Source organism: Pongo pygmaeus, chromosome 16, assembly GCF_028885625.2.
Source record: "Pongo pygmaeus isolate AG05252 chromosome 16, NHGRI_mPonPyg2-v2.0_pri, whole genome shotgun sequence".
Lineage (NCBI taxonomy): Eukaryota > Metazoa > Chordata > Mammalia > Primates > Hominidae > Pongo > Pongo pygmaeus.
The window spans coordinates 48,797,675-48,809,267 of NC_072389.2; the positions used below are offsets into that span (position 1 = coordinate 48,797,675).

Consider the following 11,593-nt stretch of genomic DNA (forward strand, 5'->3'; position numbering starts at 1 on the left):
TCCTAATATTTTATTTCTTAAGCTGGGTGGTGAATACATAGATGCTCACTATGGTCATCATTCCTCATATATTTCTGAATGGTTTATACATTACGTGACAAATTTCTTGGAAAGTCAAGCTGCAGAGCAGTATTATAGTATGACCACATTTAGTAAAATAAATACAGTTTGGATATGGTAGAAAAAGATAAATTGCTATGTCTAAAACTGTTAACAACAATGGTCTCTGGGAGGGGCACTGTTAGAAAGGCAAGGAGCCTGAGGAGCCCTTTCTTTCTTATTTTTATTTTTTTAATTTAATTGATTGATTGATTGATTGATTGGGATGGAGTTTCGCTCTTGTCACCCAGGCTGGAGTGCAATGGCACGATCTCAGCTCACTGCAACCTTCACCTCCTGCGTTCAAGCGATTCTCCTGCCGCAGCCTCCCTAGTAGCTGGGATTACAGGCATGCGCCACCATGCCTGGCTAATGTTGTATCTTTAGTAGAAACACGGTTTCACCATGTTGGCCAGGCTGGTCTCTAACTCCTGACCTCAGGTGACCCACCCGCCTCAGCCTCTCAAAGTGCTGAGTTTATAGGCATGAGCCACCGCGCCTGGCCTGCTTTTTCACTTTTAAATCACATTTATGATATTTAAAATAAAGAAAAAACTTTCAAATATTCTTCTGTAAGCCCATTCTCCCCAGCACAGACCACTATGTCTCGTACCCCAGAATCTTGGCACAGTCATCGTAGTATTTCATCGAGTTCTTGACAAAACTAAAGCCATTGACATCACACACAAAGGAATGACCATTGGCACGAAGAAGGTCAAATCCACAAACTGTTTGCTGCAAGGAAAACAAGAAAGATGAGAACAAGACAGTTACCCTTCCCGGACCCCTGTTCCTTCCTTTCTCCCTCATTTCACAACCTCCCTGGGCCCTCCTCTACCTTGAAAGCTACGCAGACTTTCCTGGCCACCAGCTTTTCCATGGCAGTCAGCATGACTGGATATCGAATCTCTTTCCCCTCACTGTCTCGTTCAACCTTCCCATCCAAAGCTGGAGATTTTCTAGCTTCAGCATGGGCATAATCTGGCCCCACTGTATACACCTGCAGGTACATAGCATCACTGAGTATGCCCACAGCTCACCCTGTATATGAGAAGACAATATGAGCACTAGGTCTGTAGACTAGTTTCAGAGTAAAACAACAACAACAAAAACAAAACAAACAAATCCTGAGCATTAAGGAGACTGACCAACATTTTTCCTACTGAGCCCTACTGAAGTATCATTATGAATTTCTCCTCAGGACTCCACTACTCTCAGGTAGTCCTTATTAAAAAATAATTTACCAACATTATACCATTTTTCTAAGTCAGCCTTGCCTTTGCTCTGATAGTGAAAATGTGAATGTCTGTATCCTCCACTCATTATCTTCACCTGAATATGAAAGCCAATCACATTCACATCATGTTATTTTCTAGGACCTCCTCCCCATATACTTCCACCTGCTTCCCAAGTACCCCATCCCCACCCACACATTTGTAACCTCTTATATCCCTATATCCACCATAACCTTGACATCTGTGCCATCTGTTGGCATAAACTCCTCATAGATGTACGACCCCGTCTTTCGGACGCTGCTCTCAGGAGAGTAAACACTGCTTCGGCTGCCAATCTTCAAGAGAAAAAAAGAAGAAAAAACAATGTTGCCTCAACTCTCTGTTCTGTCCCCAAATGCTCCATCTTCCTTCCCCACAACCTCATCTTGCCCTTTTACCTCTCTGACTCCCCAGATGCTCAAATATCCCCCCTACCTTACGAAAGAGACGCTGGCTTCCTCCTCCAGCTGAGCTGGGGTAGTAGATGTAAACATTGTGGTCTTCTGCACTCACTGGCTTTTCCACAAAGGGCTTGGGAAAGACAGCTCCATTGACCTCTACTTGGTCTTCACCTTCTATCAGGTTGCATTCTGAAAGGTGGATGTGTAGTCATTCCTATGGCCTAAGGTTGTGGAATATTACTAATTCTCATTTCCCCAGGTTTTCATCTCTATAACCCTCAAATTTTTATGACTATATCTTTGTAATAGATGAGGTAAAATCTCTATATAACAGGTCCAAGCCTCTGTCCGAAGACTCATGGCTCTAACCCCACCCATAATCCAATAACCAAAACCCCACACAGATAGGTGGTATATAGGAGATGTCTAGAAGATGGAAACGTGGCTAAGTCACAGAAAGCAAAGAAAAGCAGGACTAACCCTCCCTCAGGCCAGGTACTCACCCTCAGGCCGGGCAGGATCACGGTTGAGCACAGCATATCGAGGCAGATCAATACCCTCTTCCTGCAGGATCCGGTACACCTCCCTCCTGTCACCCCCAAATAAAATAGCTGGGAGAGGTGGGAGTAACTAAGGGCAGGGGCTGGGGATTTCATTTGCACAGGATTAAAAGACACCAGGGCACAAAATTATGGTACAAAAATTAGGCATGTTGGTTTGACTCTGCCCCTCTCAGAGTGGGTTCCCTGAACATGCATGATCCCAAAGCCACCCATCTCACTGGTCAACAGGAAGTTATACCTATCTTGGATGTAATACTGCATGGCCAGATCATTGATAAGAAAGGGGTTTCGAAGCTTGGAGTAAGCCACAGCTTTGTCCAGAGGAAAGCCTGGAATGGAGACAGGAAATAAAGAGACCAAAGGAAGGGAGAGAAAGAGAACGAGAAAAGAGCGAGAGAGATACAAAGACATATTAAAGCTATTAGCTGCCACTGAGCTCCTCTACCCATTCAACCCATCACTTATTCTTCTGCCCAGCTCCCCAAGTCTAGGATATTTATCAAGAAAAAGTAAAACAGAAATTATTTTTACAGTCCTTCCAGAGACCCAATTCTTTCATTGATCCTAAGAGACTTAGAGTTGTCCTGAGGTTAGACTATAGGCTTTAAACCCCCGGCAACTCCTCCAAGATGTAGGGAAAGCAAACTCCTTGGCACCATTCTCTAGTGTGTCACAAGTAGCTGATGGCTCTTTACTAAGGAAATAAGACAATAAGAACCTCATTTCCCAAACCAGTATCCCCACCACCATTCCTTCCCATTTTCCTTCACAGGCCCCAACCTTTGGAGTGGAAAGAGATGAGGCAGTGGCAGGATGGCCAGTTTTCCACGGGTTCATTAAGGATTACATCTTCTCCCAGAATGATAACAGTCAGGTAGTCAAATCTGCAGAGTCGCTCTAGGATTTGAGTCATTGGCTTGGACTTGGATTTCTTGGTCATGGCACAGATGCCAACAATGATCTGAGGTTCAGGAGGCTACAGAGAGGAAGTGCTATCAGAAACTCAAGAACTTCCCACCAATATCATCCCCTTCTGGGAACACTGTCTTATCTACTTATGGCACAGAGTTTCTTGCCAGGACTCTGGACTTACGGGATAAAGGGTGCCTCCTAACTTTGATCGAGGTTGGGGCACAGCTAGGGATTCCAACTGCCTACAGAATAGGAGCCTTTCCACAGTAGGAAATATGTGCTCAAGCAGGAGACCTAGAGAACCAACAACCATGAGACAACAGGAAGATCCTAAGGGCAGGGGTTTCTTTTTTTTTTTTGGAGATGGAGTCTCCCTCTGTCACCCAGGCTGGAGTGCAGTGGCACGATTTCTGCTCACTGCAACCTCCAACTCCTGGGCTCAAGCGATTCTCCTGCCTAGGCCTCCCGAGTAGCTGGGATTACAGGCGCCCACCACCACACCCAGCTAATTTTTGTATTTTTAGTAGAGACAGGGTTTCCCCATGTTGGACAGGCTGGTTTTGAACTCCTGACCTCAAATGATCTGGCCGCCTTGGCCTCCCAAAGTGCTGGGACTACCCACACCTGGCCAGGGCAGGGATTTCTAAGAGAGGCAACCTAACCAATCTCTACTGCCCCTCCCCTAAACCAGGATAGGGCCTGTTTATGACAGGGAGTCTATGCATTCAGAAAGAACAGAGAGGTATCTCTAACCAATAGAATCTTAACTCTCTAGGACAAAGGCGCCAACCCCAAGTTACATCATTTTCCCCATTCTTACCACTTCATCCTCCTCATCCTCAAGGAGCTCGCTGTCACTCTCTTCTGGCCTCATGCCTATTCCACGGGTGCCCAGCCCCTCATCTCCAGCTCCAAGGAAGAAGTGGGCCGTGGTACTCTCACCTTCACTGGCCGTCAATGACCACATCCCTGCCGGAACACCCACTCATCCCGCTCTGCAGAGGGGGGTACCCCATCAGCTCAGAACCCAAGCCCCCTGGTAGTGGGTGGGGATGGGGATGGAGATGAAAAGCATAAGAGGGAACTATAAGGGGAAACAAAACAAAGCTATAGGAAGAAGGATCAACAAGAAAGGAGGCATATGGTCTATGACTTGAGATGCTAAAAGAGCCATAAAAGAAAAGCAAGGTATCCCTTTTCCTCCCTGCTCACCCCACCCCAACCAATAAATTAGTAAGAGGATCAGATAATCAGCCCTTACAATGCCGGCATGTCCCTGATTTGGCCAGCAAGAAACATTAACTTCAGGCAGCAAATGGGAAACGCAGGTCCTCAAGGAAGGCTACTGTTGAGTCCTACCAGAAGAGAAGGTTAGAGTGACATTTCAAACTTTGGACTCATTTCACAATGTTCCTAGCCCTTTTCCACCTCCTCACAGTAGTGTTTAATTCAGTAACTTAATTCAAAGGCAGAGGAATGAGAGAGCTCATCTGCCTTTCCCCTTAAACCTCATCTTCATTCTTCCCAAAGATTAAATCAAAAAATATTTATTGAGGGCACCCTACATTCTAAGCATTATATCAGAACATTAAGGCCAGGCACACTGGCTTACACCTATAATCTCAGCACTTTGGGAGGCTGAGGAGGGTGGATCACTTGAGTCCAGGAGATCGAGACCAGCCAGGGCAACATGTCGAAACCCAGTTTCTACAAAAACATACAAAAATTAGGCAGGCATGGTGGTGCATGCCTGTAGTCCCAGCTACTTGGGAGGCTGAGGCAAGAGGATCATTTGAGCCCAGGATGTGGACGTTGTAGTGAGCCGAGATCATGCCATTGCACTCCAGCCTGGGTGACAGAGTGAGACCCTCTCTCAAACCAAAAATTAAAAACATAATAAAACCCCCATGCTCTCTCTCTCCTTCATCTACTCCACCTTAAAAAACAGTTGCACAGCCAGATACCATGGTTCATCCCTATAATTCCAGCATTTTGGGAGGCTGAGGCAAGAGGATCGCTTGGGTTTAGGGGTTTGAGACCACCCAGGGCAACATAGCAAGACCTCATCTCTACAAAAAAATTTTAAGGCTGGGTGCAGTGGTTCATGCCTGTAATTCCACCACTTTCGGAGGCTGAACCAGGATGACTGCTTGAGCCTCAGAGTTCGAGACCAGCCTGAGCAATATAGGGAGACCTGGCCTTTACAACAGCTTTTTCTTAAATTAGCCATGCATGGTGGAACGAGCCTGTGGTCCCAGCTACTTGGGAGGCTAAGCTGGGAGGATTGTTTAAGCCCAAGAGGTCGGGACTGCAGTGAGCTGTGATTGTACCACTGCACTCCTTCCTGGGTGCACAAAAATACCGTTTCGGCCGGGCACGGTGGCTCACGCCTGTAATCCCAGCACTTTGGGAGGCCGAGGCGGGTGGATCACGAGGTCAGGAGATCGAGACCATCCTGGCTAACATGGTGAAACCCCGTCTCTACTAAAAATACAAAAACAAATTAGCTGGGCGTGGTCACAGGCGCCTGTATTCCCAGCAACTCCAGAGGCTGAGGCAGGAGAATGGAGTGAACCCGAGAGGCGGAGCTTGCAGTAAGCAGAGATCGCGCCACTGCACTCCAGCCCGGGCGAAAGAGTGAGACTCCATCTCAAAAAAAAAAAAAAAATATCGTTTCAAAAGAAAAAAAAAATTTTTTTTTTCTTGAGACGGAGTCTCGCTCTCTCGCCCAGGCTGGAGTGCGGTGGCGTGACCTCAGCTCACTGCAACCTCCACCTCCGGGTTCAAGCAATTCTGCCTCAGCCTCCCGAGTAGCTGGGACCACAGGTACACCCCACCATGCCCGGACAATTTTTTGTATTTTTTTTTTTAGTAGAGACGAGGTTTCACCATGCTGACCAGGCTGGTCTCGAACTCCGGACCTCGTGATCCGCCTGCCCCGGCCTCCCAAAGTGCTGAGATTACAGGCATGAACCACCATACCCGGCCAAAAAGTTTTTAAAAATTAGCCAGGCATAGTGAGTGGTACAAGCCTGTGGTCCCAGGTACTCAATAGACTGAAGTGGAAGGACTGTTTAAGCCCAAGAGGTCAAGGCTGCAGTGAGCTGTGATCGTGCCACTGCACTCCAGCCTGGGTGAGAGCAAGACCCTGCCTCAAATAATGATAATAATAATAATAGAAGACAAGTGCCCAAGTTCAGAAAATCTGTTCAGGGAAAGAGGTCTAGTGTGGTTGGGAGGTTGAGAATACAGGCATCCATACAGCAGTCTCCAACCCATTCTCAAACTGAAATCTCAATGTTCTCTCTAATGTCCCCTGGTACTATAGAACCAGTGCTAGTCTAGGCCAAGGTCCCTCACACCAGGAGCTGCAGTGAAAAAAAAAAAAAATCCTGCCTAAAACTGTACCAGTAAGAATATCTTAAGACTTTAACTTGAACCAGCAGTTCCACTTCTGTGTACACACAAGTAATGTAGTTGTTCTCAACCAGCTGTGATTTTGCTGCACGGGGACGTTTGGCAGGAGACATTTTTGGTTGTCACAATTAGAAAGGTACTATTGGCGTCTAGTGAGTGGAGGCCAGGGATACTGCTAAACATTCTAAAATGCATAAGATATCTCCTCACAACCAAGAATTATCCAGCCTTAAATCTCAGTAGTGCTGAGGTGGAGAAACCCTGCTGTAGAGAAATTCTCCTACGTAAGACTTTTGTGAGGAACTTCTTAATCTTCTTCATCTCTCTGCTGGTAATGAGAAAAACTGAAAACAGTTCAGAGGTTACAAGTAGAATCCATAAATATAATGTCATATATAGAAATGATAGACTAATAGCAATGTAAAAATAAAAGCTATATGTAATAAATGGACAGTTTCCAAACTGCAGAAATATGCCTGCAGCACAACGCTATTGTATAAATACAAATGTTACATATGGTTTATGACTGCATATATAATTAGTAGAAGTATAAAAACAGGGACTGGAAAGAAAGACATCAAATTCATGATAGTGGTTACCTTTGAGGAGAAGGAAGAACGGAACTGAGGATTCAAATGGTACTCCACAATCTTATCTACAATGTTTATTTCAATTGTAAAAAAGATCTGAAGCAAATACACAAAAGGTTAACATTTGTTCCTATGAATTGTAAGGATATGAATATGTTATTATTTTCCAAAAATAAAAATTGAGTCACACATCAGCAATTTTCCGTGGTCTCCAAAAGTTCTCAGAAATACTGACCAATGACTCTAGTGAAAGCCACAAACTCCTTAAGTAAATGAACTTGTCTTACAGAAATAATATCTTACATATGTAATTAGTCTCACAGATTTTGAAAACAGTCTTGAATAATTATTTTCTCTATCTTTATTTTAAACTCTTTCTTACAACTGGGGTTTGCAATTTTGACCAGAAAGTTCTAGCTGACCACCAGGCATGGTGGCTCACACCTGTAATCTCAGCACTTTGGGAGGCCAAGGCAGGCAGATCACCTGAGGTCAGGAGTTCAAGAATAGCCTGGCCAACATGGCGAAACCCCGCCTCTACTAAAAACACAAAAAATTAGCCAGGTGGGGTGGCGCACGCCTGTAATTCCAGCTACTCAGGAGGCTGGGGCTGGAGAAACGCTTGAACCCAGGAGGCGGAGGTTGCAATGAGCCGAGATCATGCCACTGCACTCCAGCCTGGGCGACAAGAGTGAAAATCCTGTCTCAAAAAAAAAAAATAAAAAGAAAGTTCTAGCGGACCTTTATATAGACCTCGACCTCTCGACCTTTCCAGTTTTCATCATCTGCTGTCTTTACTTCTCAACTGCCACGGGGATGCGACATTCTCCTTAGGCTTAATATTTCTAATTGTGCACTGCAGGTCTCATACACACACTCTTCCCTGTGATAAAAACGCTATTTTTTTGAATTCCTTTTCAGTGACCTGACCCAATTTCCCTGACTTGGGACATTCCCAAGGTCCCTGTATAGTTTGAGCAAGTAGAATTTTGTTGCATTCTTTATCCTCGCTCTGAAGCAGGGACTTTCTCTCAAGTCTAAGATTCCTAACCCTTTGCCCTTTCTTCCATTGAGTCCTTCCTCGTTTTCTACTGAATGTACACTCATGTTCTTGAAATTCTACTGCAACTACATAACGGGGCGTTGTAAGTAATAGGATAGGGACGAGACTGTTTACAAATATGTGGCTGAAGAGAGACGAAAGGTCTAAATTCCCAGTTAACAAAGCAAAAATAGAAGCCTGACAGAAATAGCTATGAAATAAGCCAGGATTTATTTAGATGCACCTCTGGGAGAAGCTGGGCTTTAATGTGGTGTTCCCAGAGCCGCTTCCCTGTTTTCCATGCTCTTCTCCCCATCCGCCTCTCCCCCAAACTTTGTTGCGAAAGAAAAGAAAACTTCACACTCCACACTGGGCTGAAGGGCAGTCTTACTCTGACAGGAATCAATGTGAATGGAAGGAAAGAAGCAAGGAGATAGGCGAGTGAGGTAACGAGGGAGGGGCAGGCAGGCAATCTTCTCAGGAACACCTATGTTAAATCAGATCTGGAGAAGGGGTAGAAGGGAGGGTAAACGGTGTAACTTCTTTATCCCTTAGAATTTAGGGCTCCTTGCATAGTCATCTAATTTCCTAAATCACTATGCACTTGATGGTGGACTCCATTGGTAGTGAAGAGGAAATATCAATACAAATTCCAGGCAGGAATACTTCCAACACAGAAAAACTCCTCAGGCCACCAACACTATTTTCTGCCCACCTTGAACAGTGGACGCCTCACTTCCTTCTTAATGCAATTTTTAATTCTTCAGACACACTCCTCATTCCGACTCTGATCAACTGTGCTCCTCTCCCTGTTCTCAGTATCAGCTGCTTCGTTCCGCCTTCTTTCCCCAACTTGCTACGACTCTTGCCCCAATACTGACTGCAGCCTCCCCATCCCGCCCCGCATCATTGGTCAGCTAATTCCATTAATCCAACTAATCCTCGCACTCACTGATTCCCCAGTATTAAACTCCTTCACCCCCTCGCACGAGTCACCATACTTGGTAACATCTGTATATTGACCCCTCAGTGACACCCTCCCCCCCCACAAAGACGGCCTGCCATCCGTTCTTTCCTCACACCACTCCTCCCTCCAGGCTGTCTTCTCTCCGCCACAACCCATTCCTCAAGCTACCCCCTTCCCCCTGGACTCCAGCCCCACCCCTCCTAGCGCAGATCCCTTCCACCTTGATCCTCTCCTCTGTACGACTCCGCTCCTCCATCCTCCCACAGGACCCCCTGTTCCTCACGCAGACCCCCACATACCAATCTCCTCTCCCGCCGACCCCCTCCTCGGTACTCTCCTCGCACAGCTCCGGGTCACGAATACCGCCCTCGCATCCCGACTCCACTAGCCTTTGCCCGCCCCCGCCTTCGCCGCCTCACTCTCCCTACGCTGACACTAAGGCCCCTCCGCTGGGCCTCTTCCCAAAGCGGAGCCCACCCGGAAAGAACCCCAGCCCTGGGAACCCACCAAGCCCACTCTACCGCGCCCACCCCCTCCGATACCGCCCCCAGCCCCAGCCCCAGCCACTCCCCCACCGCCACCGGCCTTCACTCACCCGCCTCCCTCGGCTCGCGCAGCCGAACCTGCCGGCAGCGACACCTGACAGCGGCCCAATCAAAGCGCGACTTCTTTGCGGTGCCACCAATCAGCGAAGGGCGCGCACCGGCACAGAGTCAGGCTGCGTTGGCCGGCGCTTCTGCGCGGAGAAGCGTGACCCCTAGTGGCTCTGGGAGGGAATGCAATTTGATGCTCCCTTCCTTTGATTTCTTACTGTGTCGCCAAAGTCCAGATGCGTGGTCTAGACAGAGACGTTCCATGAGACGACGGGGTGGGTGGGAAGCCTGATGCTGAGAAAGAGGAAGAGGCAGAGTTTGTGCCATTGCTGTTCCTTCAGAGCAAAACCAGGTCTTCCGTTTGTCTTATGAGACAAAACGGGGTCTCACATATGTATAGATCCAATAAATAAAGTTGAAAATATTAACAGATGTAAAGAGGAGTGATAGGGAGACTGGAGACAAAAAAGAGACAAGGAGAGAAGCAGATAAGAAAGTTGAGGGAAGGAACAGAGAGACATTTACAGAGGAGGCAAGAAAATGGATGGACCTGGAACTCTAGACAAATTCTTTCCTATCTCCACAGCCTGCTTTTTCTCTATGCTCCAGACAAACCTGGATTTGAATCCTGGCCTTACCTTTAATAGCTGTGCCGCCTTGACCGACTCACTTAACTTCTCTGAGCCTTTATTTTTCTCATCCATAAAAATGGGATTAAAAACCTAGGGCCAGGCTCAGTGGCTCGCACCTGTAATCCCAGCACTTTCGGAGGCCAAGTCAGGCGGATCACTAGGTCAGGAGGTCGAGACCATCCTGGCCAACATGGTGAAACCCCGTCTCTACTGAATATACAGAAATTAGCGTGGTGGTGCGCACCTGTAATCCCAGCTACTCGGGAGGCTAAGGCAGGAGAATCGTTTGAACCTGGGAGGTGGAGATTGCAGTGAGCCGAAATGGCGCCATTGCACCCCAGCGTGGTGAGAAAGCCAGACTCTGTCTCAAAAGAAAAAAAAAAAAGAAAAACCTAATTAAGGCCAATTGTAGTGGCTCACACCTACAGTCCCAGTACGTTGGGAGGCCGAGGCGGGCAGATTGCTGGAGTGCAAGGAGTTCAAGACCAGCCTGGTCAACATGATGAAACCCTGTCTCTACAAGAAATGCAAAAGCTAGCCAGGTGTGGTGGCGTATGCCTGTGCTCCCAGCTACTTATGAGGCTGAGGTGGGAGGATCACTTGAGCCTGGGAGATGGAGTTTGCAGTGAGCCAAGATCACCTCACTACATTCCAACCTTGGTGACAGAGCGAGACCCTGTCTCAAAAAACAACAACAACAAAACACCTCACTTAAAGGGTACTGATAATATGAAAGCATTTTGTATTGTATATGTTATTGCTCTTATCCTCGCATCTTCACTTGGGTTTCCCTGGTCAAGACAGTTGTTCCCTCTTTCTTCTCTGCAATATTAGGGGTCTTACCACTTTTCCAGTCGTGCCTCATTGTACTGACCCTACAAGCCCTCCTGAATGGACATAGAATTGATTCTAAGGGCTTGAATAGATTATTCTAAGAGGAATGGATGCCTCCCTAGTTCATGCTCAGGCTCATACCCCCTCCACCACTCTAGCCCTTCAAACAAGCTATTACAGCATCTTCCAGGTATTTAACTCCCCTTACTATCCCCATGAAAATGTAGACTCTGTCCCTAGTCATCATTGGAACAATCCAATTCAACTCA

General features: G+C 46.8%; 1 protein-coding gene across 37 annotated transcripts in view; it reads right to left on the reverse strand.

Moving 5' to 3' along the window:
* PPIP5K1 (diphosphoinositol pentakisphosphate kinase 1) overlaps window positions 1-9,914 on the reverse strand; it is a 57,176-nt gene extending 47,262 nt beyond the window's left edge. For 13 of the 37 annotated variants that reach the window (XM_063652191.1, XM_063652192.1, XM_063652184.1 and 10 more), the window contains exons 1-10: window positions 9,861-9,914; window positions 4,511-4,604; window positions 4,070-4,244; window positions 3,118-3,313; window positions 2,576-2,666; window positions 2,278-2,363; window positions 1,809-1,963; window positions 1,568-1,669; window positions 938-1,099; window positions 713-834 (exon numbers count right to left, since the gene is read on the reverse strand). In XM_063652191.1, coding sequence (XP_063508261.1) covers window positions 713-834; window positions 938-1,099; window positions 1,568-1,669; window positions 1,809-1,963; window positions 2,278-2,363; window positions 2,576-2,666; window positions 3,118-3,313; window positions 4,070-4,216 — 1,061 coding nt within the window. In that variant the 5' untranslated portion in view covers window positions 4,217-4,244; window positions 4,511-4,604; window positions 9,861-9,914. Of the gene's footprint in view, window positions 1-712; window positions 835-937; window positions 1,141-1,567; window positions 1,670-1,808; window positions 1,964-2,277; window positions 2,364-2,575; window positions 2,667-3,117; window positions 3,314-4,069; window positions 5,595-7,265; window positions 7,543-9,860 lie in introns of those variants that run through there. The other 24 variants (XM_054452201.2, XM_063652187.1, XM_063652186.1 and 21 more) reach the window with 8 other exon arrangements.
* Window positions 9,915-11,593: the final 1,679 nt, after the last annotated feature.